This window comes from Spermophilus citellus (assembly GCF_964194105.1).
Source record: "Spermophilus citellus genome assembly, chromosome: 10".
NCBI lineage: Eukaryota > Metazoa > Chordata > Mammalia > Rodentia > Sciuridae > Spermophilus > Spermophilus citellus.
Genome location: NC_138197.1, coordinates 70854135 through 70881219, shown reverse-complemented (window position 1 = coordinate 70881219; position 27085 = coordinate 70854135). Strand labels below are relative to the sequence as shown.

General features: G+C 37.6%; 1 protein-coding gene across 4 annotated transcripts in view; it reads left to right on the top strand.

Moving 5' to 3' along the window:
- TFCP2 (transcription factor CP2) overlaps positions 1-27085 on the top strand; it is a 77090-nt gene that overhangs the window by 27237 nt on the left and 22768 nt on the right. For all 4 annotated transcript variants that reach the window (XM_081309898.1, XM_081309900.1, XM_081309897.1 and 1 more), the window contains exons 2-4: positions 15833-15984; positions 16544-16620; positions 17872-17977. In XM_081309898.1, coding sequence (XP_081166024.1) covers positions 15833-15984; positions 16544-16620; positions 17872-17977 — 335 coding nt within the window. The remainder of the gene's footprint in view (positions 1-15832; positions 15985-16543; positions 16621-17871; positions 17978-27085) is intronic.

Below are 27085 nucleotides of genomic sequence, written 5' to 3'. Positions count from 1 at the left end.
GGGAGTATAGAAATAAAATAGCCAAAATCAAGTTGTGAGGTTTTGTGGAGGAGAAGGGGCTGACACAGAGAGTTGAGAAGGCTGTAGAGAAAGAAGAAAATTAGGAAAGTCTATTCAGGCCATGGAGGAGACAGGTGAATTTAGGAGATAGCTGTGTTGAAGAGACCTGTCTCTTCAAAGCAAAAGTAAGATTAGCCCTGAGAAACCATCAGAGAGTTATTCTGTGTGGAAGTCATTGGTGACCATAACCACCACTTTCCATAAGAAAATTTTGAAATAAAAATATATGTGGTCTACTTAAGGTAGGGTGGCCAGTAAAGGTGTCTCTACATAGATGACACTTTAGTACAGACCTAAATGATGAACAAGAACCATGTAGAAATCTAGAAATTCAGCCTTCTGGGTAGGGGAATCAGCTTACCATCTTTTTCAGGTTTAGTTGTAATGTAATTAGTTAAGTGATAGTTGATTGATACTCATTCCATTAGTGTATAGAGTACAAATATCTAGAGCATTGAATGGGAACTTTGGCATTGATTTTACCTAGACTGTTGCATTAGCCTTCACCTGATCTCCCTATCTTCAGTTTGTTTTCTAAGAGGTGGCAACTTCATGAAGTAAAGTACTTTTACTATTATCTCCATTTTAAAGAGAAACACAGACTCAGTAACTTGCTCAATCCTGGTGAAGCCAAAATTCAAACCCTTAAATCTAGTTCTAGTTATCATCATATTTTCCCTCCCAGGATTATTTTAAACAGGTACTGTTTTTGCCAGGCATTGAATGATAAAACTTGGTTAAAATTTTCTCATTTTTTTACTGTGTTCCCATGGCCTAAAACATAAGGCACATAATGCTCATAAAGTTGTGTTTTTAATCTTATTTATCACTGTATTTCCCTCTCTTTTCCTTTTTTAAGTTCTACCTTACAAACACTGGTAGACATTTTAGACCTAAAAAGTTTTGGCATACACCTATAATCCCTTCAACTCAGGAGACTGAGGCAGGAGTATTGCAAGTTCAAGGCCAGCCACTGTAAATTAGGGAGACTCTGTCTTTGAAAAATACAAAAAAGGGATAGGGGTGTGGCTCAGTGGTAAAGCACCCCTGGGTTCAATCTCCAGTACAAAAAAAAAAAAAAAAAAAAAAAAAAAAAAAGAAAAGAAAGAAAGAAAAAGAAGAAGAAAAAATAGGATTTTTTTCGGGGGGGGGGGGGGAGTGGGGCACACCATCATAAAGGAACAAGAATGGTTTCCCTAAATCACAGGAGAACAAAAACAGTTCTTGTTGCTGATTTCCCAATTATGTCTGTCATATTACAATGATATCATATCTTTGAATACAGAAATGTATTCTACTTTGTATATCAAAATTGTATTCTACTTTGTATATCAAAATTGTCAAATTCCCTGGAAGATATAGCTCATGAATATTGTTGCAAATTGCCTTTTTTTCCCCCTAACTGGGAAGTCAGTGATTTTAGAAAGTTAATAAAAGAACCTAGACCTAATGATGCCACAGGTGATATTTTCAATTAGCAGTGATTTAATGAGACTGGTAGGCTGGTGAGAACTAATCCTATAATGTATGGAAAAAAACTGAGAAAGGAAACCTATATCTGGCACATTTCCTGAAGTAGGGCTTTGCTAATTCGTATTTCTTTGATTAAATCTTAATGTTCTATAAGCTCTCCAGAAGTAAATTTGTTTCTTGTTGTAGTACTGGGGGTTGAACCCAGTGACACGCACATGCTAGACAAGTACCCTACTACTGCGTCATATCCCCAACCCTTTTCAGCTTCCAAAACTAAGATAGCAGATAGATTCAAATTACAAGTTTTTAGTGACTTTGCTTATAGAAGTAAATAAGTGGTAATTGGTAAATAATTTGGCAGGGTAGAAATGTGAGGGACTCAATGACTTGAGGAGGAAAAAGGGTAAATCAACTTCATTTTTTGATAAACTTTGAGATGTTCATAATGAATATACATCTGGTATTTTGCAACTGATATCAACTGATCTTATAACTCTCCTGAGGAAGCAGAATAATTTATGCTCTGTTTTTTTAAAGAGAGAGAGAGGGAGAGAGAGAGAGAGATTTTTTTTTAATATTTATTTTTTAGTTATCAGCGGATACAACATCTTTGTTTTGTATGTGGTGCTGAGGATCGAACCCAGGCCGCACGCATGCCAGGCGAGCACGCTAGAGCTTGAGCCACTTCCCCAGCCCTAATTTATGCTCTTGAAGCTCTTCTGAAAGTGTTTAATAACATTAATCCCAGTTTGAGATATAGAAAAAATTTCCAGAAACAGTATTCCCAGAGAAAGACAGTCAGATGACCAGCATCTCTATCAGGGCAGCATAAAATTCAGCTATGGTATAGTTTTTATCTACTTCTCACTGTGTTTTAGCACCACACTCAACAGTCCATTTTTTAGGCTTGAAGTTGGAGGGGATATAGTTGAACTATATCCAAGGCAGAGTTATGGAAAATATGCACTAGAAACCTGCTAGACCCTTTTGAGTTACATCGTTTTTACTATATATTTTTAAATAGTTCATTTATGCTCTCTTGAATCTTAGTAGAACCATAAAGACAGTGACTGGATAGGAAGAAAACAATAGGTATTTGCAGAATAGTTTAGTATGATTTGTTGCTGGACAAAAAGAAACTTATTTGACAATGATGCCAGGCTTTGTAAGGGAACCTTATCTTTTTATTTTTATTTTTTGTAATTTTTTTGTTGTAAATGGACACAATACCATTATTATTATTTTTATGTGGTGCTGAAGATCAAACCTAGGCAGGACCTCACTTGTGCTAGGCAAGTGCTCTACCACTGAGCCACAACTCTAGCCTGGAACCTTATCTTTCATTTGTTTTTGCTATACTTCAACCACCTAAAATAGGACCCAGAACATAATAGTTGCTCAAAGACTATTTGCTGACTTATTTTTTAAAAAATAAGTTTTGAAGAGATGTACTGATCCAGTGTCAAGTTAAGTGTACCTCAGTCTCAGTGATACATATACATAGAACTGAACAAACTTCCTCACCCTATGTGGTGTTTCAGAAGACTCACTGAGGACCTCTGTAAAATCAGGTCTTGGTATAAAAAGTTGTTCCTCCTAGATGACACAGAGATCAAACCTGTTACCTTGGCTTATTAAGGCAGCACTGAGTAATTAAGCTCACCAACCCCTTCCCTACATTCTAATTTGATTGATGTTGGATATGGACTGGAAGGGATTTTTAAAAGCTCCCCAGGTGACATTAATGTGCAGCCAAGATTGAAAGCCATTGATATTTATGTCTTCTATACACACTTGACTTTGAATTTAGTAATGCAGTATACAAATACAGCAGAAGATGACATGAAAACATTTATTTCCAAATATTTTCTTATAGAGCAGGATTTGGATTACAATTTTTTTTTTTTGACAGAGAGAGAGAGAGAGAGAGAGAGAGAGAGGGAGAATTTTTTTTTTTACATTTCTCCAATAAGTTTTATTTATTTTTTTTAATTTTTTTATTGGTTGTTCAAAACATTACATAGTTCTTGATATATCATATTTCACACTTTGATTCAAGTGGGTTATGAACTCCCATTTTTACCCCGTATACAGATTGCAGAGTCACATCAGTTACACTTCCACTGATTTACATATTGCCATACTAGTGTCTGTTGTATTCTGCTGCCTTTCCTATCCTCTACTATCCCCCCTCCCCTCCCCTCCCCTTCCCTCTTCTCTCTCTACCCCCTCTACTGTAATTCATTTCTCCCCCTTGTATTATTTTTCCCTTTCCCCTCACTTCCTCTTGTATATAATTTTGTATAACCCTGAGGGTCTCCTTCCATTTCCAAGCAATTTCCCTTCTCTCTCCCTGTCCCTCCCACCTCTCATCCCTGTTTAATGTTAGTCATCTTCTCATGCTCTTCTTCCCTACTCTGTTCTTAGTTACTCTCCTTATATCAAAGAGGACATTTGGCATTTGTTTTTTAGGGATTGGCTAGCTTCACTTAGCATAATCTGCTCTAATGCCATCCATTTCCCTCCAAATTCTATAATTTTGTCATTTTTTAATGCAGAGTAATACTCCATTGTGTATAAATGCCACATTTTTTTTTATCCATTCGTCTATTGAAGGGCATCTAGGTTGCTTCCACAGTCTTGCTATTGTGAATTGTACTGCTATGAACATTGATGTAGCAGTGTCCCTGTAGCATGCTGTTTTTAGGTCTTTAGGGAATAGACCCAGAAGGGGAATAGCTGGATCAAATGGTGGTTCCATTCCCAGCTTTCCAAGAAATCTCCATACTGCTTTCCAAATTGGTTGCACCAATTTGCAGTCCCACCAACAATGTACAAGTGTACCCTTTTCCCCACATCCTCACCAGCACTTGTTGTTGTTTGACTTCTTAATGGCTGCCAATCTTACTGGAGTGAGATGATATCTTAGGGTGGTTTTGATTTGCATTTCTCTGACTGTTAGCGATGGTGAGCATTTTTTCATGTACTTGTTGATTGATTATATGTCCTCCTCTGAGAAGTGTCTGTTTAGGTCCTTGGCCCATTTGTTGATTGGGTTATTTGTTATCTTATTGTCTAATTTTTTGAGTTCTTTGTATACTCTGGATATTAGGGCTCTATCTGAAGTGTGAGGAGTAAAAATTTGTTCCCATGATGTTGGCTCCCTATTTACCTCTCTTATTGTTTCTTTTGCTGAGAAAAAACTTTTTAGTTTGAGCAAGTCCCATTTGTTGATTCTAGATATTAATTCTTGTGCTATGGGTGTCCTATTAAGGAATTTGGAGCCCGACCCCACAGTGTGTAGGTTGTAGCCAACTTTTTCTTCTATCAGATGCCTTGTCTCTGGTTTGATATCAAGCTCCTTGATCCATTTTGAGTTAACTTTTGTGCATGGCGAGAGAAAGGGATTCAGTTTCATTTTGTTGCATATGGATTTCCAGTTTTCCCAGCACCATTTGTTGAAGATGCTATCCTTCCTCCATTGCATGCTTTTAGCCCCTTTATCAAATATAAGAAAGTTGTAGTTTTGTGGGTTGGTTTCTGTGTCCTCTATTCTGTACCATTGGTCCACCCGCCTGTTTTGGTACCAGTACCATGCTGTTTTTGTTACTGAGAGAGAATTTTTTAATATTTATTTTTTAGTTTTCGACGGACACAACATCTTTGTTGTATGTGGTGCTGAGGATCGAACCCGGGCCGCATGCATGCCAGGCAACCGCACTACCACTTGAGTCACATCTCCAGCCCCGGATTACAATTTTTAAGATGGTTTTTAGTACAAATATTGTGGATAGTAGATTTAATAGCATTCTTTCTTGCTTTGTAATGGAGAGTTATGTTATCTGAGCTTATAAATGAGAGGGTGAGGAAGAGTCACTTTTTTTCAAAATATATATATTTTTTAGTTGTTGACAGACCTTTATTTTATTTATTAATTTATGTGCAGTGCTGAGAATCAAACCCAGTGCCTCACACATGCTAGGCAAGCACTCTACCACTGAGCTACAACCCCAGCTCCAGGGGAAGAGTCACTTTTTAATTTTTTTTATTTGTTCTTTTTAGATATACATGAGAGTAAAGTGTATTTTGACATATTATACCTACATGTAGTATAACTTCCCATTCTTACGGTTGCGCATGATGTGGTGTTATACTGGTTGTGTATTCATATATGAACATAGGAAAGTTATGTCTGATTCATTCTGCTGTCTTTGTTGTTCCCATCCCCTCTCCCTTGAGAGTCACTTTTCTATTAAGTACTATCTTTATAAGTCTGCATGAGTTTTTGTATTTGTTTAATTATCAATTTAAGTAGATAATGTCCCTGTTTGTTTTCTCCCCACAGTCCTCCCTCTTCTCCCCCACAAACTTGTATTTATGTACTGGGTCTTAATATAAAATGGCTTACCAAATGACTTTTCAAGGAGGTTTGAAAGCTGCAAAACTACAGCATGAGATTTTGGAGGGCAAGAGGTGATTGTCTTGTCATTCCCTTAATGGGGCCAGACTGATTATTATACACAGTTATTTCCTCATTTTTTCTCACACTTTTGTTTTTTACTCAGTTGCTTATCTATTTGGATCTTAGCATATTCAAATTATTTTTTTAATAGCTGATATTCTTTTTTAAATTTATTTTTTATTTATATATGACAGCAGAATGCATTACAATTCTTATTACACATATAGAGCACAATTTTTCATATCTCTGGTTGTATACATAGTATATTCACACCAATTCGTGTCTTTATATCTGTACTTTGGATAATAATGAACACCACATTCCACCCTCATTAATAACCCCATGCCTCCTCCCTTCCCCTCCAACTCCTCTGCCCTATCTAGAGTTCATCTATTCCTCCCATGCTCCTGCTTTCTATCCCACTGTGAATCAGCCTCCTTATATCAAAGAAAACATTCGGCATTTGTTTTTTGGGATTGGCTCACTTCACTTAGCATTATCTTCTCTAATTCCATCCATTTACCTGCAAATGCCGTGATTTTTGTTCTCTTTTATTGCTGTTTAATATTCCATTGTGTATATATGCCACATTTTTAATCCATTCATCTATTGAAGTTGGTTCCACAGTTTAGCTATTGTAAGTTGTGCTGCTATAAACATTGATGTGGTGCATCCCTGTAGTACGCTGTTTTTAAGTCCTTTGGGTATAGACCAAGGAAAGGGATAGCTGGATCAAATGGTGGTTCCATTCCCAATTTTCCAAGAAATCTCCATACTGTTGTTTTTTTTATTGGCTGCACCAATTTGCAGTCCCACCGGCAGTATATGAGTGTACCTTTTTCTCTGGCATATTCAAATTCTTTAATATTGTTTCTCTATCTAAAGAGTAAAAATGGATATATTTTATTGGTAACATAAAATATAGTCCAAGGTTTTATAGCATTGACTTGTTCTTTAAAAGGTAATATAAGAGAGAATTTTTTAAAAAATATTTATTTATTTATTTTAGTTTTTGGCGGACACAACATCTTTGTTGGTATGTGGTGCTGAGGATCGAACCCGGGCCGCACGCATGCCAGGCAAGCGCGCTACCACTTGAGCCACATCCCCAGCCCCAGAGAGAATTTTTAAAATATTTTTTTCAGTTTTCGGTGGACACAACATCTTTATTTTATTTTTATGTGGTGCTGAGGATCAAACCCAGTGCCCTGCGCACGCCAGGCGAGCGCGTTACCGCTTGAGCCACATCCCCAGCCCTATCAGGAAAATTTCTAATGTGGAAATCAGAAAACACCACAAATCTGAATTGCTGTTTTTTTTTTTTTTCTGGGGAAACATTTGTTAAACATTTACCAGAATATCATTGCATAAAATTTACAATACAGTGACCCTTAGTGGACAGAAAATAGTTATTAGGGACATAATTATCTGGATCCTCAGATACTTGGAACTCATTTGGCTTATTTGCTAGAGCCCAGAGCTTGTCTTACTTGGAAAAAAATAAACAAAAGGTAGTATAAGGAGTGGGTGCAGTGACTCATGCATGTAATCCCAGCAATTTAGAAGATTGAGGCAGAAGGATTGCAAGTTCATGGACATCCTGGACAATTTAATGAGACCCTGTCTCAAAATAAGATAAAAAGGGCTGGGGATTATAGAGCACCTCAAGTTTAAACCCCAGTACTGCAAAAAATTAAGGTAAAAAGATGAAAGGTAATATAAGTAAAGCTGGGTTGTCATACTGTATTCTGAGATGGTTATTTGCTTTGTTGCATGTTTTTCCTACACTAGCTTTTAGAATGTACTCCTCTTTTTTTCTGTGTTTTTGTTTTTAATGGATCTACTCTAAGTCAAGTTGACTTAGTACCTTGCTTTGCATACTCACCACCACTGTTAAGTTTGTTGTAGAGCAAAGAATTCTTCAGAAACTTTGAAATTGGAGACTGTTCTGCTATCTTATTGTGTAACAAACTGCCCCCAAAACTTAGTGGCTTAACCCAACACTTTGTGATTTCTTAAGAATCTGTGAGTTGATTATACAGTTCTGCTTCATTGGTGTCACCTAAGGCTACAGTCATCTGGGAACCTAGGCTGGAGCATCCAAGATGGAACACTCACAGGTCTAGTCCTAGACTCTGCTTGGACACTGGTTTGGCTTGGCCACTCCTTCTAGGTAGTCTCAGGGTCCTTCTCTCTTTGTAACTGCTTTGTATAGTTGCTCCAACAGAGTAGCCAGACTTTTTACCTAGCAGTTCAGGGTTCCCAAAAGTGCAAAGGTGAAAAGATTGCTAACAATCTGCAAAGATTAGTCCCTAGGCCAGGACTAGCACAGTTATTTTTCCACATTCTGTTAAAGCAACTCACCAGATTCAGTATGAAAAGATGACTATACAAGGGTCTATTTGTTGTTTTTGCAGTGCTGGGAATGGAAGCCAGGGCCTTGAGCATGCTAGGCAAGGTCTCTACCACTGAGTTACACCCCAGTCCTGAAAGGGTGTTGGAAGGATATTAAATCATCAGATGGCATTTTTGGAGATTAGCTCTCAAAGGCACATGTAACAATCTAATCATGAAATATTATGCAGTTTTGTGGTATATGAAATATAAGGTTACATTTGAATTGCCTAGATTTTATTGATTTATTTGGTCCTGGGGATTAAACCCAGAGGCAGTTTACCACTGAACTACATCCCCAGTCCTTTTTACTTTCTTATTTTTTATTTTGAGACATGGTCTCCCTAAATTGCCTAGGCTAGCTAGGCTGGCCTCTAACTTGGAATCCTCATGCCTCAGCCTCTAGAGTAGCTGGGATAACAGGCATGTGCCACTGCACCTGTCTAGATTTTATTTATTTTCAACCCCCTCCCCTCACCCAATACACATACCTTTGTTTCAGTATTTGTTCTGTTGCAGTTAAACAGGAACAATTCAGCAACTATTCAGCTGCAAATTAGGCATAAGTAAAAAGAAATTAGTGTCAGACATGGTGTCATGTGCCTGTAATCCTAGCTGCTCCAGAGGCTGAGGGTAAATAAGACCTTGCCTCAAAATAAAAAATAAAATGGAGTGGGGATATAGTCTAGTAGTAAAGCACCTCTGGGTTCAATCCCCAGTACAAAAAAAAAAAAAAAAAAAAAAAAAAAAAGAAAGAAAGAAAGAAAACAAAAGAGAGAACCAAAAAAGCTAAAGTGGTATTTGGCTTCATTAGAATCATGAGGTTTGTTTGAGTTTACAAAATGTCACTCATAGATCTTATCTGCAAATTCTCCTGGCATATGATTCATCCAGGAGATTTTCATTCATTTAAACATATAGACATTCTTTGACATGCTCCTTATTTATTTTGGTCATTAATTTACTTTTCCTTATATTTGTTTTTTTTTTCTACTCTTAAGATTATTTTTCTTGATAAAAAAGAAGAAAAACAGGAATTAAGTTGTTCTTCTGTCTTAGCTTCATGTTAATTAGTAATTACATCTAAGAATGGGTCTGTGTTTACCTTACCTTTTTTGCAAGTCTCAGCACATTTTGGGCTTAAGCTCAATCTTCCTTCATATATTATATACCTTTTTATTTTTTATTTTGAGACAGGGTCTAAGTTTCCTAGGGCCTTGCTAAGTTGCTAGGGCTGTCTTTGAACTTCCAATCCTCCTGCCTCAGCCTCCAGATGTGCACCACTGCACGTGGCTATACCATTTCCTTTAAAAAAGTTGATTCTCTCTCTCTCTCTCTATCTCACACACATACACATGCACATACACACTATAGGTTCATCTAATTCTGACTTGATAATCTTTGTTTCTTTACCTCCCTTCTGTTTTCTTTCTATCTCAGATAATGTGAGAGTGCCAGAATTTCATTTTTTAGAACTTCTATCTTATTGGCTTTCCTTTTATTATCTCAGACCTTGGGCTGGGTTTCTATCTCTTGAGCTATTTGAATCCTATACTCTAAGGGTCCAGGGACCACAACTGGCCATGCCCCATGTTTTCCCTGCCTGTTGGACCTGTTACTTTCTTTGGCGCCTCCCACCACGTGTTTTTTTTTTTTTCCTTTCCTGATCAGTTTCTTCTTATTCCAATTAAGTTCAGAATTATAATTCTACTTTGTGATAGAGCAAGGCAAAATTTTAATGCCATATATTTTGACTTTTAGTTGAATGAGAGTTTTCAGTAGTAGCAATCTTTTATCATTATTTGTGATAGAGGATTTCTGCCAAGAAGATAAGCTAATTTTTGCCTTTATTAGGTAGTCAGGAAATCTCACTGGCTTTATGTTAAAACTCTGACCATACTCCTTACCAGATTTCCTCCTTGATCTAGCCTTATATCCTTCCCATAAATTTTAGGAAATCGGTCTACTTTCCTCTGTCAAATAAAATTACAATTTAGTTTAAAGATCCTTTACTTATTTATTTTCTTGAGAGAGGTGCTTTCACTGTGTTGCCCAAGCTAACCTCAAACTCTTGGGCTAAAGCAACCTTCCTTTCCTAGGCTTCCAGTTAGCTAGGGCTCCAGGTATATGTCACGGCATTTGGCTTTAAAGATCTTTATTGGCTTCAATTTTGATTCTAACATCAGGAAACACTTAATTCCATAAGGTAGAATAAGTGTTCTCTGATGAGCTGAGCAGAAGAGGTTGGTTTTATAGGCAGAAAAATGCTGAAGAAAGCAGAAACAAGAAACTAAATAGGCTGGGGTTGTGGCTCAGCAGAAGAGCTCTCGTCTAGCACCATATAAAAATAAATAAATAAATAATAAATAATAAATAATAATAATAATAAATAAATTAAATAAAGGTATTGTGTCCAACTACTAAAAAAGAAAAGAAACTAAAGTGGATTGGTAAGGCAGCACCAACAGGAAGGGAGGCAAAACAATAGGAAAATAACTGGTTACTACCTGGGTACTTTACCATCAGGTTATCTTTTTCTGTGAAAGAGCTAAGGCAGAGGGAATTTCATTAATAATTCTGATTTATCAGAAGGAAAGATAAAGAGCTTAGTTTCAACTTGTGAGAGTATACCATAGCATAAGTGACTCCATGTTGATTTTTAGTTTAGACTGTTGGGGCTTAGTAAAGGAGCTTAGTCCAAAACAATGGCCTTCTATAATTTTATTTAATACCTCTCATCTTTAAGGTTGTTACTACAAATAATTTACTGGATTTTTTTTTCTTTTGAGGCTGTCCTTAGTCTCTTAAGTTCTTGCCACTTCATGCAGTAGCCGACTTAGGTATATTAGAATGTTTTTGTTTCAAATGCTTTATTTTCATCATTTTGGAGAGTAAATGAAAGTTACATATAGGGTAGTTGAAGTTCATAACATCTTCCCAAGTTAGTTTCTAACCTACTTAGATGCTTACCTGCTGCTTGTCCTGTCCCTTTCCCTTTCCCAGGCTCTTTCTGGAGGAGAGCATCTTAGCAGCTGGTAGGCCTGAAGGGAGAAAGGTAGGCCATACTTATGATTTCGTTGAGATTGTTCAGGGGCTGCCCTATTAACTGGGCAATAGCAGTTCTTCACGGAATCCTAGTTATGTTTAGGAAAACTCACTCCTCATATTGCTTCTGTTCCTCTTTTACTTCCACTCAAATGCTTTCTGACATGCCTTCACTGTCAGGTGTGAATTTCCACCGGGAGTATACATTTTTAACATATACTCAACACAGTACAGCCAAATCAACTTATCCCTTTAACAAGTAAGCTTTTTATAACTTTTTATTTGTTCAGAAGAGATTTGGTAAGTTGTCAAGAATGCCAAAATGATCACAATGTATATAGCACTGAGTATTCTGGGGAATGCAAATAAATGAAGTATAAATCATATCAACAAATTTGCTCAGCACATAAAAGAGAACTCATCCCTTCAAATAGCATATGCCTCATTGAAATGAATTAAGTATATGAAGCAATCAGAGAATATGATAAAATTCTAAATTATACAGTGGCAGCAACTACTTAGAGTGTTACCAGAGGGAATTTTCCTAATCTGTACTCAATTAATCTCTAAGAGCAGATTTTCAGAATTGGTTCTTGTTGAATGTATTTTTGTTTGGGAATAAGCAAGGGCCTAGAACTGTACTAGCTATCTTTGGGCTCCATCTCTAGGAATGTGGAATCAAATGTTATTCTTTTGTACCCCCAATAGAGTAAAAGAAATGCAATATAGCAAGAACATGAATAATTCAAATATACTTGGGGTTTATAGATTCTTGAAATCTCTGATGAGGAAATGTAATCTTACATATTTGATTTGGCTGTACTATTTTGAGTTAAGTTTAGGGATAACTTTTAGAGGTCATTTTAGAATTCTAGCCCTAAGTGGGACACAGTGGCACAAGACTATAATCCCAGCTACTCAGGAGGCTGAAGCAGGCAGATGGCAAGTTTGAGACCAGCCTTGGCAATTTAGTGAGACCCTGTCTTAGAATGGAATAAAATATTTAAGAAAAGAATTTTAGCCCCAAGTGACATCCTTTGTTTAGCCATAAGAGGGCTCAGTGTAACCCCATGATGCAGAAACTAGGAACTGTTGCTCTATGTTAACCTTGCTTACCAGTGACATTTGAGATGAAAAACCAAAACAAAACAAAACAAAAAACCAAAACCCTGTATAATCAGAGTTGAGCTGTTTCTGTTGCAAAAATGCTGCTTCCCTTCATTCCTGGTAATTTTCACTAATCTTTCAAGGAATCATCAAAGGTGATGAATTTGAGAATAATATCAGTCAAGTCTCCCAAAGACTGGTACTGTCTTTCTCAAGATTTGTGATGTTTTGCTTTATTTTCTATACTATTTTTTGTGGGAACCATGGTAGATTCCTGATTTTTAGAGAACTAGGACAGAGTTCTAGAAAACTCTATGCTTCTGTACTTCTACATACTCTCCAGGGAACATCTATTTACATAACAAATTAATTTGGATAGGAAGAAGGATTCCCCACTTTCTCCGCTCTTAACTCTACCCACATGAGCAAAACACATACATGTTCAGGCCTAAGAAGAGGAAAGCACCTTTTGTGTTTATGGTCTTAATAATAATAATAATAATAATAATAATAATTTTTAGCAACTAGAAACTATTTCATAAAGTCTGATTTGTATTTAGGCTACCTGGATTCAACTAATAACATATCCTTGCTATTTAAACATCATCGGAAAGAAATTTTTAGAGTTCATGCCATTAAATTTGTACAATCATGCATGTGTACACTAGGCCAGTAATAAGAACATTGGCTGCTTGTTTTGTTTTCCAATGAGAATTTTAATGTTGTCTTTAAGATTCATGCCAGGCCTGGTGGCACACACCTGTAACCTCAGCAACTTGGGAGGCAGGAGGATCATGAATTAAAAGCCAGCCTCTGCAACTTAGTGAGGCCTTAAACAACAGAGCAAGACCCTGTCTCAAAATAGAATATAAAAAGGGGTGGAGATGTGGCTCAGTGGTTAAGCATCCCTGTTTTTAATCCCTAGTACCAAAAAAAAAAAAAAAAAAAGATTCACAAGTATAGTTCACTTTCTAGGTAAGCAGGCTACCAAGGAGCTACACCCATAGCCTTGAATATGGTCAGCTTTCTGTCAATAGTGTTTTTTGCCTGCCTACAATCACACTATAATCTAATGTACTAGGGAATTGGTGTATACTGCTGAGGGATATAAGTACATAAAAGGAATTGTTTTTTCCTCTGTTCATGTAAAAAATTGATTTTTACTTTCTTTATAATATAATGTTTATAGATAAGGTTTGTGTTTATTTCCTTGTGAATGTGGAGAATGTTAACAAGAATTACTAGATTTCTAACTTTTAACCTTTTGGAGGAATCTTTTTAATTTTTTTATTATTATTTTTTGCATTACAATTCTTAACACACCTTTATACCACAATTTATCATATCTCTGATTGTATATAAGGTATGTTGACACCAAATTCACATCTTCATACATGTATTTCGTATAATGATGAGGGTTTTGGAGGAATCTTAATTGTTTATTTTATTTCATGTATCCTGTTCCCTGTCTTTTGTATCCAGAAGTACCAGAAGTACTCTGTGGCCTATCAATATTTTCTTTCTTTCCTTTTTTTTTAAACTTCTAATTATAGAAAAATTTAAAAAATATACAAAGTCACCAGAGCAATGTGATGATCCCATTTTATATCCATTTCTCTGTGTTTGTTTGTTTACAGTACCAGGATGGAACCCAGTAGTGTTCTACCACTGAGCTACATCCCCAATCCTTTTTGTTTTTTTGAGACAGAGTCTTGCTAGATTACTGAGGCTTTCCTTGAACTTGTGATCCTCCTGCCATGGCCTCCTAAATCACTGAGGTTACTGGAATAAAGAATAAAGAAAAGAGGAGCTGTGGTTATAGCTCAGTGGTAAAGCACTCACTTCGAATGTGTGAGGCCTTGGGTTCAATCCTCAGCACCACATAAAAATAAAATATATAAAATAAAGACATTGTGTTCACCTACAACTAAAAAAAATAATATTAAAGAAAAGAGGTTTATTTAGCACACAGTTCTATTTGTTCTTGACATAAAATGCAGTTCCCGCTTTGTAGATGAAGGAATGAAGATTCAAGGAAGCTGGCTTATGATTTGCCTAAGTTTTCCGGGACTGAAATTTACAGCTTCTGACCTAATCCAATACTCTTATCCCAGCACCTGAGAATGCCTAGCATACTAGAGTTCATTGAATTTCTTTGGTATATCTTTTGTTTGCAAGTTTAGGAAAACTGATAGATATAAGAAGCTTTTTCCTGGTGGAGATAGCTAGTAGGGACATCTCAATATTAGTTTTATTCCACATAAAGTTAGATCACTTTGAAATATGTACTAGTAATTGATTTGCTCTTTTTATGTGGCTTCTAAAGAATTATAAAAATTATTTTAGTCCTTATAGTAGATCAGCTAATGTGGTTATAAAGTTACTGTAGTTGCCTTTCTGAAAGCAAATACAGTACTGAGTATATTAGTCCATTTTGAGTTGCTTTAACAAAATACCTAATGCTGGGTGAAGAATAAAGAAATGAGGTTTATGTAGCACACACTTCTAGAGATTCAAGAGCATGGCACTGATATATGGCTTTGGTGAGGGCCACTTGGCAGATGACATCAGAATGTGTCACAGTGATAGAAATACACTTAGATTTGTTGTTTTTTAAGAGACAGGGTTCCTCTATATTGCCCAGGCCTGCCCTGAACTCCTGGGCTTTAGTGAGCCTTCAGCCTTGGCCTCCAGAGAACTGGAATTACAGGTGTTTGCAGCTATGCCTGGTGAGAAATGCATCTAATAAAGAGATTCAAGGGAGATGCCAAGCACCCTTATAACAACCCATTCTCTCAGGTACTAATGCAGTCCCAAGAGACCTGCATTCATCCCTTTTGAGAGGGGTGCCCCATTACCTAATTACCTTCCAGTAGGCCTCACCTCTTAAAGGTTTTACTACCTCAGCATTGCCACACTGAGGACCAAGCTTCCAGCTCAAAACCTTTAGGGACATACTAAAACCATACCCAAAGCACATCCCTGAGTGTCCTAGATTTACATTTTGGAATTCTGCATATAATTTTCAGAGCCCTTAGGACCCCGTGACAATAATTCCTAGAAATTCTGTCTTTGGGTGGTTTTAGCAGCAGATGTCTGTCATCACTTACATTGTTGTGGTCAAGGGCTATTACAGCAGGTAATCTGAACTGAATGGTTTGGATGAAACTGTACCAAAGTAAGGAATGTTTATGACTTTTCCAAAGCAAATTGGAGTTAAATTTTTTGGACTGTAAATCTGCTTTTGCCTCATTGTCTGATATTATTAGTGTGTTGTTTGTTTTATTTTAGTGATGTCCTCGCATTGCCCATTTTTAAGCAAGAAGAGTCAAGTTTGCCTCCTGATAACGAGAATGAAATCCTACCTTTTCAATATGTGCTTTGTGCTGCCACCTCTCCAGCAGTGAAACTTCATGATGAAACTCTGACCTATCTCAATCAAGGTTAGATGCTTCCTCAACCATTCATATTAGCGCAGACCTGCTGAATACATGTTATTTTATTAGAAACATTTTTAATGTAAAATTTAGATATTTCTAGAGTGTCCTGTCATATTAGAAGCTTTGCTTAAGATATTTGAGTTTTAATGTCACATTTGATATATATGACTGGCTCCTTTTGTCTACCTGTCTGTTTTTAGTTCCCAGCTCTCTCTTTCTAATCCATGTTCTAATCCATCTCCCCACTGGTTACTATCTGAGAAGTATTATCCTATCCAACTCTACTATTTGCCAGTTATGTGGCCTTGGACGAGTTGCTTAAACTCTTCCAGTTTTAATTTCCATATCTGTAAAAGTGAGATTGATAATGCCTTAGAAAGTTATATAAATTACATGAAAAATTATGTGAAAGTGCTTACCACAGTGCCTAGCATATAGTAAAGCCTTAGATTGTCACTGATTCTTACATTACCTGTGTATACAGCCAACTGAATTTTATCCTTTCTGAACCTAGATAAGTTTATTTGTGAAAAGTACCCTATGTAATTATTTTTTTTTCTAGGGCAGTCTTATGAAATTCGAATGCTAGACAATAGGAAACTTGGAGAACTTCCAGAAATTAATGGCAAGTTGGTGAAGGTAAAAGAAAAGGAGTAAATCATTCTTCTGTACAATATGCTTTTACTGACCCTTTTTGATTGATTTTTTTCTTTTTTTTTTTTTTTTTTTGGTCTAATATTCTTTTGTTTTCATTAAGAGTTTAATGGTTACAATTGGCTGGAGGAGTGTGAAGCTAGTGTATTTTTTCTTTGGAGTCAGATTAATCTCCTCCTCTTCACATGTTTTTTTTCAGAGATGCAGAAGGCTTACTAGTTCATGTCCAGGGTAGTCCCGTGGCTCAGTGAAGTTCTTTTGGGTGGAGTAAAGTAACCTCCTTGACTGTGTGTGTGTGTGTGTGTGTGTGTGTGCGCGCGCGCGCGCGTGTGCTGCTTGCGTGTGCTGCTAGGGATTGAACCCAGGGTACTTTACCACTGAGCTACAAGGTCTTGCTAAGTTGTGATCAATTGGCCTCAAACTTGTGATCCTCCTGCTTCAGCCTCTCAAGTTACTGGGATTACAGGCCTGCACTACCTCTTCTGGTTTCTCCTTGTGATCTTTAGATAAACTTCAGTGGCTCTTTGGATACTTGGTCCTTGTAGCAAGGAAAACAGAAACTGCTATTTATGAATAGTAGTTCTTTTTGTCTAGACTGACAGTAAAGATTTTGAGAAATCATAACACAATTGGGACAAAGGAGTTTTATGAGCAGCTGTAAAAGTGGTGGTAGGGACTAAAAGGCACCTCAACAAGGGAAGTGTAACAAAAGAAAAGTTGATGGAAATGGGCTGTACCAACCCTAAGTGTTTTCAGGTTTATCTGGTTAGCAAGCAGGGAATGTGATGAGTTTTTCATATATACCTGAAGAACTGAGCCAGATATTATGTAGTGTAAGAGTAGAAGCATATAGAAATGCTTCACATAGGAGTCCTAACAGTTAACTACAAAGACTATATGTGGGCCGGGGTTGTGGCTCAGCAGTAGAGAACTTACCTAGCACATGTGGAGGCCCTGGGCTCAATCCTCAGCACCATATAAAAATAAGTAAGTAAAATAAAGGTATTGTGTCCAACTATGACTAAAAAATAAATACTTAAAAAAGATTATATGTGAGAAATTATAAAATTTATCCTGACACAGAACTTGGTATCTGGCACAGGTTTTAGAGGGAAGTAATGTTAAGAAGACTTTAGATTTTGTCTAAAAACCCAATTAGCAATGACTCAACTAGTTTTCCTTTGTCAGCGCTGATTTTCAAGATAGCCTGTTAACTGGTTTTGTTGTTCCTTTTAGAGTATATTCCGTGTAGTGTTCCATGACAGAAGGCTACAGTACACTGAACATCAGCAGTTGGAGGGCTGGCGGTGGAACCGACCTGGTGATAGAATTCTTGATATAGGTGAGTTAAGAGAAATGCCTTTAAGGATGGACTGAGAATTGTTTTCTTTACTTGATATTTACATTAATTCATATGCTTCAGAGGCTCAGTTAGCATGAGCCTTGAAGTGGTTATTTACTAAACACAAAAAATTATTTGTATGATGGTATCAAAATTGAAGTTGGAAGTATAAACATTTCACTTCTACAGCAATTGCATCCATGACTTCAGGGTGGTTTCGTTTTGTTTTTAAACTGTGCGAAAATATGATAACATGCAATATTATAATGTATTATATAAAATTTATCTTTTTAGCTATTTTTAGCTGTACAGTTCAGTATTAAGTGCCGCAGTCTTGGCTGGGCACAGAATCACGAGCCACCACACAGCTTTGTAGATTCAAACAGCAAATCTTTATTCCCAAACTCACACCGGCCTCCACACACGTACTGGGGCAATCCCAGTTCTGCTGCCACCCAATTCACCTCCTCCACGAGGCTTTTTTCCCAAAATGCTCTCTGAATCTCACGAGAACTCCAAGGGAGCTCAGGTAGCAGGAACGCCCTATTTCCAGCAGCAATAATCCTCAACATGAACTTCCCTAAAACCCAAGGTCTTAAACTGGGAACGCCCTAAACCCAAGGACCGGGATACTATACTTCCTCAAACTGCAGGATACACCCTAATCCTGGATCCACCCTGGTCTTTGAGCAGGGTCACCTTTCTCAAATACACATGCAAGGTCAACAGCGAAATTAACATGGGGTACGCTGGCAAGGCAATTTCGATGCGTCATTTCTACTTGGTAATGGCCCTCAGCATCTCCCCCCTTCTGATTAATTAAACAACAAGCAATGTGGCTTAAGGACCGTGCCTGGTAGGTTGTCCAATTCAACATATGGTTCTTACCCGTCATGGGAAAACTGACCTTTAGGCGTCAGCCTCCTGTCTTAGGTTGAATCCACTGCAATCAGATCAACCTGTCACTGACTACCGGTCCAGCATTCAGCCATGCTTGTGGATAGGCCTATGCACCAGTGGGGGGGGTGAGGTTCTTGCCTCACCTCTGTTGGCCCCCAAATTTAGCCTTGGTGCCAGTGGGGGGGTGAGGTACTTTGCCTCACCTCTGTTGGCCCCCAAATTTTAGACCATCACTAGTAGAAGGGAGGAAGATACAGAAATGCCACGACACCAAGGCAATTGACGGCTCTTTTGGAAAAATTGCGTCACTGGTGACACCATCAGCAAAGATATGCCAGTATTACCACAATTAACATGGGGTGCGCTGGCAAGGAAATTGCATCACTGGTGACACCATCAGCAAAGATATGCCAGCAGTACCACAATTCGCTGCATCAGATGATATTTCACAATGCATGCAACTGATATATAGTCCAGGCAAGTTCTGCAGGCAGTTCAAATCGGAGGAGTCTATCAATATGTCCATTTCCTCCCAAAGTAAATCGAGTCCTTGATTGAGCATTACTTGTTGAGTTATATTCATTGATGCATCAGTTTATACAGTTACTGTGATGGCTATCATAGAAGCTGTAGTTTGGTTTTATCTTAGTCTTCACCGGCACTGGGATGGAGATGGGAATTCTGGCAATGATGCTAAAGAGACATTATCCTGAACAGAATTATTAAATATAATGAAAAGGAAAGGTGAAAGTAAACAAACAGATCTGTTAACCTCCTAAAAAACAATCCTTAACAGCTGTTTACCTAATTTAAATTAAACCATTTAAATCACGTGAATAAAAAAAAAAAATTCGGATCCATTTTTTCATGAGCGCTCCTCATATATGAAATATGGACATACACACATACAGACATACAACACAAAACAGTGCACACATAACATACAACACATAAGACAATAAAGGCCTTGTAGTTTTACCTAGGTGAAATCTCCATTGCAATGTTTAAAAACTCTAGTCAAAAAATAAAACCCAGTCAAAAAATAAAATTGATCAGAAAAACATTAACCTAGGTTTGTATGAGCTCAAAAAATAAAATAGAACTTTACGATGTGGGAAAAATGCAATAATAAAATAGATATTGAAAAAAAGCACCGTGGTTAATCACTGTCGCAGATGTAAGAATAGCCAAGCTAGAGCTCTGGATATCAGCTGTTATGGATTTGAGTCAAATCATCTTCTTTTTCTGTAGAAATTGCTTTAGTTAATCTCTCTGGAATCCAAATCGGCTGCTGTTCTCCCTGTGGAAACACACAAAGGGAACCCCGATTCCAGACAATAACTGGATCCGGGCCTTTCCATTGTCCTGTTAGAATATCTTTCCAAAGTACCTTAGGCTTATGTACATTTTTCGGGTACATATGTCTTTCCGCAGCACTAAGTCCTGATGAATCCAAATTTTAAAAGTTTAGAGTAAAAAGGGTTATTTTAAGTTTATCTTTGGGGGATATATACCCCTTACCAATTCCCTCTTTTTGCTTTAATAGGTACGTTTTAATAGTTTGATGAGCTCTTTCAACTATGCCTTGTCCCTGTGGATTGTATGGGATTCCTGTTATATGAGTAATACCAAATGATGAGCAAAATTGTTTAAAAGAGGCAGATGTATAACCAGGACCGTTATCAGTTTTTAACTGTTTAGGAACACCCACAGTGGCAAAATTTTGTAAGCAATGAGCTATAACATCTTTAGTTTTTTCTCTGGCATGAAGGGAGCCCATCAAAAATCCAGAAGAAGTATCAACTGTAACATGTAAATATTTTAATTTTCCAAATTCTGGCAAGTGTGTGACGTCCATCTGCCAAATATGGTTAGGTATCAGTCCTCTAGGATTGACTCCAAGATTAACTTGTGGTAGAAAGGTCACACAATTTTGACATTGTTTTATTATATGCCTGGCTTGTTCCTTAGTTATTTTAAAACGCTTTTGTAAAGTATTAGCATTAACATGAAACCTTTTATGAAAATTTGTAGCTTCTTCTAATGTAGAGAAAATATGTACGTCATGTGTAGTTTTATCTGCTAAATCATTGCCCAAACTAAGGGCTCCAGGCAATCCTGTATGTGCCCTAATATGTCCTATAAAGAATGGATCTTTTCTGTCCCATATTAGACTTTGTATAGTGGAAAACAAAGAAAAAACAGTAGAAGAAGGGGAAATCCTACCAGCATCTTCAAGGGAATTAATAGCATTAACTATATATTGACTATCAGAAAATAAATTAAATACAGAATCTTTGAACATCACAAAAGCTTGTAAAACTGCATTAAGCTCTACCTTTTGAGCTGATTGGGTACTAAAAATGTAAAAGTTTGATCAGGGGTAACTACAGCTGCTGTACCATTATTAGACCCATCAGTGAATATATTTGGAGCATTCATGATAGGTGTTTTCCTTGTCATTTTAGGAAAAACTACAGGATGCTTAGACCAAAAAGACAACAAAGGATTCGATGGCAAATGATTATCAAATGAAACATTAGATTTACACATGATTATTGCCCAAGTATTTAACTCATTAGCTAACTCATCAATTTGATCCATAGTATATGGAGTAATAATTTTATTGGGAGAAATTCCAAACACTCCCTTTGCTGCTCTTATTCCTTTGAGTATTAATTGTCCTACAGCCTCAGGATACCTAGTAAGAATAGTGTTAGGAGAATAAGATAAATGTATCCACAATAATGGACCTTTTTGGCAAAATACTCCTGTAGGAATATTTTTTGTTGGTAGTACAATAAATAATAAAGGCAAACATATCAATTCTATCTAGATGCATATTTTCCATATATGCTTCAATAATTTTTAATGCCTTTCTAGCTTTAGGAGTTAACATTCGGGGTGAATTTGGATCTGATGGACCTTTTAGAATATCAAATAAAGGTCCCAACTCTCCTGTTGGTATGCCTAGATAAGGCCTTATCCAATTTATGTCTCCCAATAACTTTTGAAAATCGTTGAGTGATTTGAGTTGATCTACTCGTATTTGAATTTTCGGCGGACGGACCATGGTTGAGGATAATAGAACCCCTAAATAATTAATTGGAAAATTTAATTGTACTTTATCTATTCCTATCTCTAGATTATAATTTTTTAATAAGTTCGTAAGTGTGGCATAACATTCCAGCAATATGTTTTTATCTTTATGTGCTAATAATACATCATCCATATAGTGAAATATTTTTAGTTCAGGATTTTGATTTCTAAGTGGCTGGATTGCTTTATTTACATAGATTTGACACATAGTTGGACTGTTAGCCATACCTTGAGGGAGTACTTTCCACTCATATCTCTCATCAGGACCTTCATGATTTAATGCAGGGACAGTAAATGCAAAACGTGGACTATCCTCGGGATGAATTGGAATAGAAAAAAAAAATCTTTAATATCTATAGATAAGACATGCCACGTTTTTGGTAAAGCAGACAATTGAGGAATCCCTGATTGAGCAGGTCCCATAATAACCATCTCATTATTAATGGCTCTTAAATCTTGCAATAATCTCCATTTACCCAATTTCTTTTTGATGACAAAAATGGGAGTATTATGGGGAGATACGGAAGGTTGTAAATGTCCTTCCGCTAATTGTTGTTTGACCAGATCATGGGCTACTTGTATCTTTTCTTTAGTCAAGGGCCACTGAGGAACCCACACTGGTCTTTCTGATTTCCAAGTAATTTTGATTGTCTCAGTGGCCCTTTCTGAAAATCCGACCCATGTCTGTCTGTTCCTTGATCTAATTGGACTGGTGCTGCTAAACCTTGTTCTTGTTTTCCTAATCTTTTTTCTTTCTTAACACCTTGTCTAGCCCTAGTAGTGGGCGCATAAGAATTGATGTTATTTGTTAACATCAAACCTAGTTGATCCAGGACATCTCGTCCCCATAGATTAATAGGAAGGTGATCCAAAACATATGGTTGTATAGTTCCTTCACATCCTTCAGGATCCTTCCAATCTAATACCATAGAACTTCTATGGGGATTAGTCGCCACTCCTAGGCCTCGAAGCGTTTGAGTGGCTTGTTGTAATGGCCAATGTTTTGGCCATTCTCGACGAGATATGATGCTAAGGTCAGCACCTGTGTCCAGTAGCCCATTAAACTCGTGACCTTGAATATTTAGTTTTAGCATCGGGCGAGAATCTAAATTTAAAGACAACATAGCCCAATCTACACCTGTGGAGCCTAATCCCTTAGAACCTCTTTCTACATTATGACTAGAGAACTTATTATGTAGGATGGGTATTATTAACAACTGTGCTATTCTATCTCCAGGTGAAATTACTGATATACCTCCTGGAGAACTAGCTATAATTTTTATTTCACCTACATAATCGGGATCAATTACCCCAGGACTTATCATAAGTCCTTTTAATGTAGATGAACTACGTCCCAATAATAAGCCTACTGTTCCTTGGGGAAGAGGTCCTTTTACTCCTGTAGGAATGATTTGAACTCCCATCTCTGGAGTTAATACTGCTCTGGCAGAGGCGCAGATGTCCAACCCTGCGCTCCCTCGGGTTTGTCTGAGGGATTTAATGGACAATGTGTCCTGGGCACCACCCTGATGGTGTTGCTGGGTTCCTCCACTGCCCCATATATTTGTGGTTTTGGGCCCCGGAGCATTGGGCCCCTCACTCCGTTTTTTGGCAATGAAGCCTGATGTCTTTCTCCACGATATTGTGGGTAAATACCTGATCCTTGTCCGTTTTTTGATAACGGAGTACCTTCTATGGTGGTTTGAGAACGGCATTCATTAGCCCAATGTCTCCCTCTACGGCATCGTGGGCAAATACCCGGTATTCTATTCCTTTGATTTCTAGTTTTGTTAAAACCTCCTCTTATAGGGCAACTCCTTTTAAAATGTCCTGTTTGTTCGCAATTATAGCATGTTTCTGGCCTGGCATCTAAAGCCTGTTGTACTGCAGCTGCCAAGACTTGCCCTTGTTCATTAATATCTCTACATAGTTTAATATATGTATTTAAGTCTTCATGTCTCCATGGTCTAATAACCTCTCTGCAGCAACGATTCGCTTGGTCATAAGCAAGTTGTTTTATTAATGGCATTGCTTGATCTGTATCCCCAAAAATTTTGGCGGCTGTTTGAATAAGCCTATCTACAAAGTCAGCGTAAGGTTCATTAGGTCTCTGTATTACCTTAGATAGCTGACCTTGTGAATCTCCATGTCCTTGTAAAGTCTTCCATGCCCTAAGTGCGTCTGCAGCAATTTGTGCATATATAGCAGGATCATATTCAATTTGTTGCCGTTGACCCTCATAAGGTCCTTTTCCTAAAAGCATATCTAGATTTCTTTGAGGGTAACCGGCTGCTGCATTTCGCCTAGCTGTCTCCGTGCAAAATTCCTCATTGGCAACTTTCCATAACAAATATTGTCCTCCATTTAGCACAGATTTACACATGCTAGCCCAATCTGCTGGCGTCATGTCCAAGTTAGTAATGGATTCGACCATGCTTACCGTGAAGGGAGCTTGGGGACCGTAGGTTGTTACAGCCTCCTTTAACTGCTTCACTGTTTTAAAATCTAAAGCACGGTGAATTCGCTGCCCTCCTACCTGTTCAAGTACAGGGCATGCTAATCTTTGAGGTCCTGTCTCAGGATCCCACTTATCAACTACGGGGTTTGAGGGCCACTCAGCTGTTTCCATCGGTGGGGCTGTTGGTTGAATTACACCCTCTGGTAATAAAACGGAGTTAGTAACAGCCTCTTGTTGTGGCCTTTTTCCTAATAACCCCTTTTCCTTTAAATTTTCTTCCTCTCTCTGACTAGCTCGAGAGATCTTCTCTTTTGCTTGATCAAAAATGCCTTTCTCCATGGTCTGAATCTCTAACAATTTACTTAACACCTTTTCAGTTTCTTTTTTACTAATTTCTAATCTTCTATAAAGATAACGCAACCCAATAAGATAACACAAAACAAAACCGCAACTGAATGAAACAAAAACTGAATAAAAATTCGCTGTATCAATTTTCTCTTTCTCTGGGCTGACAAACTTCAAACCTTGAGCCATCCATTTTTCCCAGTTTGCCTGAGAAATTTCTAGGGACAGGCAGCTTGAAACAAAAACGAAATAAATCAAAACAAGAACACATTGCTTTTTAAAATAGTCACCCATTCTCTCGTCTTCCCTCAGGGGCGAGGAATTTCACTTACCTCCAAGTTTCAGACGCTCCGCACGGGCCACCAAATGCCGCAGTCTTGGCTGGGCACAGAATCACGAGCCACCACACAGCTTTGTAGATTCAAACAGCAAATCTTTATTCCCAAACTCACACCGGCCTCCACACACGTACTGGGGCAATCCCAGTTCTGCTGCCACCCAATTCACCTCCTCCACGAGGCTTTTTTCCCAAAATGCTCTCTGAATCTCACGAGAACTCCAAGGGAGCTCAGGTGCAGGAACGCCCTATTTCCAGCAGCAATAATCCTCAACATGAACTTCCCTAAAACCCAAGGTCTTAAACTGGGAACGCCCTAAACCCAAGGACCGGGATACTATACTTCCTCAAACTGCAGGATACACCCTAATCCTGGATCCACCCTGGTCTTTGAGCAGGGTCACCTTTCTCAAACACACATGCAAGGTCAACAGCGAAATTAACATGGGGTACGCTGGCAAGGCAATTTCGATGCGTCATTTCTACTTGGTAATGGCCCTCAGCAATTAAGTACATTTACTTTATTGTGCCACCATCACCACCATCCATCATCTCCAGGACTTTTTTCATCTTGCAAAACTGAAATTCTGTACTCATTAAACAATAATCACCCTTCTCCTTCCTAGCCCCTGTGTCCTCTATTTTGCTGTCTCTATGAATCTATGAATGGATTACTGTAGATACCTCATGTAAATAAAATCATATAATATTTATCCTTTTGTGACTGAGTTCTTTTACTTATTAGCAGAGTGTTTCCTCCATGTTAGAATTTCTTTCCTTTTTTTTTTGTGTTGTGTGTGTACATGCGTATATGTGTATGTATTGGGGATCAAACCCAGGGCCTTGTACATTTAGAATTTCTTTCCTTTTTAAGGCTAAGTAATATCTCATTATATGTATATACTACATATATACTACATTTTGTTTATCTATTCATCTGTTGATGAATACTTTTTAGCTATTGTGAATAATGCTACTGTGTACCTGGATATACAAATATTTGAGTCTCAGGTTTCATTTCTTTGGGGTATATACCCAGAAGTGGGATTGCTGGATCACAGAATTAAATTCTAATTTTTTTGAGGAAGAACTATTTTCTACAGTGGCTGCACATTTTACATTCCCACCGGTAGCGCTCAAAGGTTCCAATATTTAATGTGTGTTTGTGTGTGTATGTGTATCTGTGTCTATGTGTTATTAGAAATCAAACCCAGGGCCATATAAATGTTAGGCAAGCGCTATACCATTGAGCTACAGCCCCAACCTATGAAATATATATATATATTTTTTTTGAGAGAGAGAGAGAGAGAGAATTTTTTAATATTTATTTTTTAGTTTTCAGTGGACACAACATCTTTATTTTTATGTGGTGCTGAGGATCGAACCCAGTGCCCTGCGCATGCCAGGCGATCATGTTACTGCTTGAGCCACATCCCCAGGCCTCATTTTTTTTTTTTAAATAGCTATTGTAATGGGTGTAAAGTGATATCTCATTGTGGTTTTGATTAATTTTTCCTTAATAATTAGTGATGTTGAGCATCTTTTCATATGCTTACTGGCCCTTTGAATAGCATTGTGTGTGGTGTGGGTGCTACTGGGAATTGAACATTGGGGCACTCTATCATGAGCTATACCCTCAGCCCTTTTTAATTTTTTTATTTTGAGATAGGCTCTAAGTTGCCGAGGCTGGCCTTGAATTTGCAATCTTTTTGCCTTAGCCCCCTGAGTTTCTGGGATTATAGGCATGCACCATTGCCCCCAGCAGTTGGTTAATATTTTCTATTGGTAGATGTAGTTGTTAAGCAAGCTTAAGAACTACTGATTTTACCTGAGAAATCAGTGGTTCTCATACAGTTATCCTAAGATTTGTATGAGAAATTGACCTCAGATGAATCCAACACAACTAATATTGTGGAATGGGATCTATTTGATGCTTTCTTGTTTGAATCATTGATGCCAAAACAGGAGT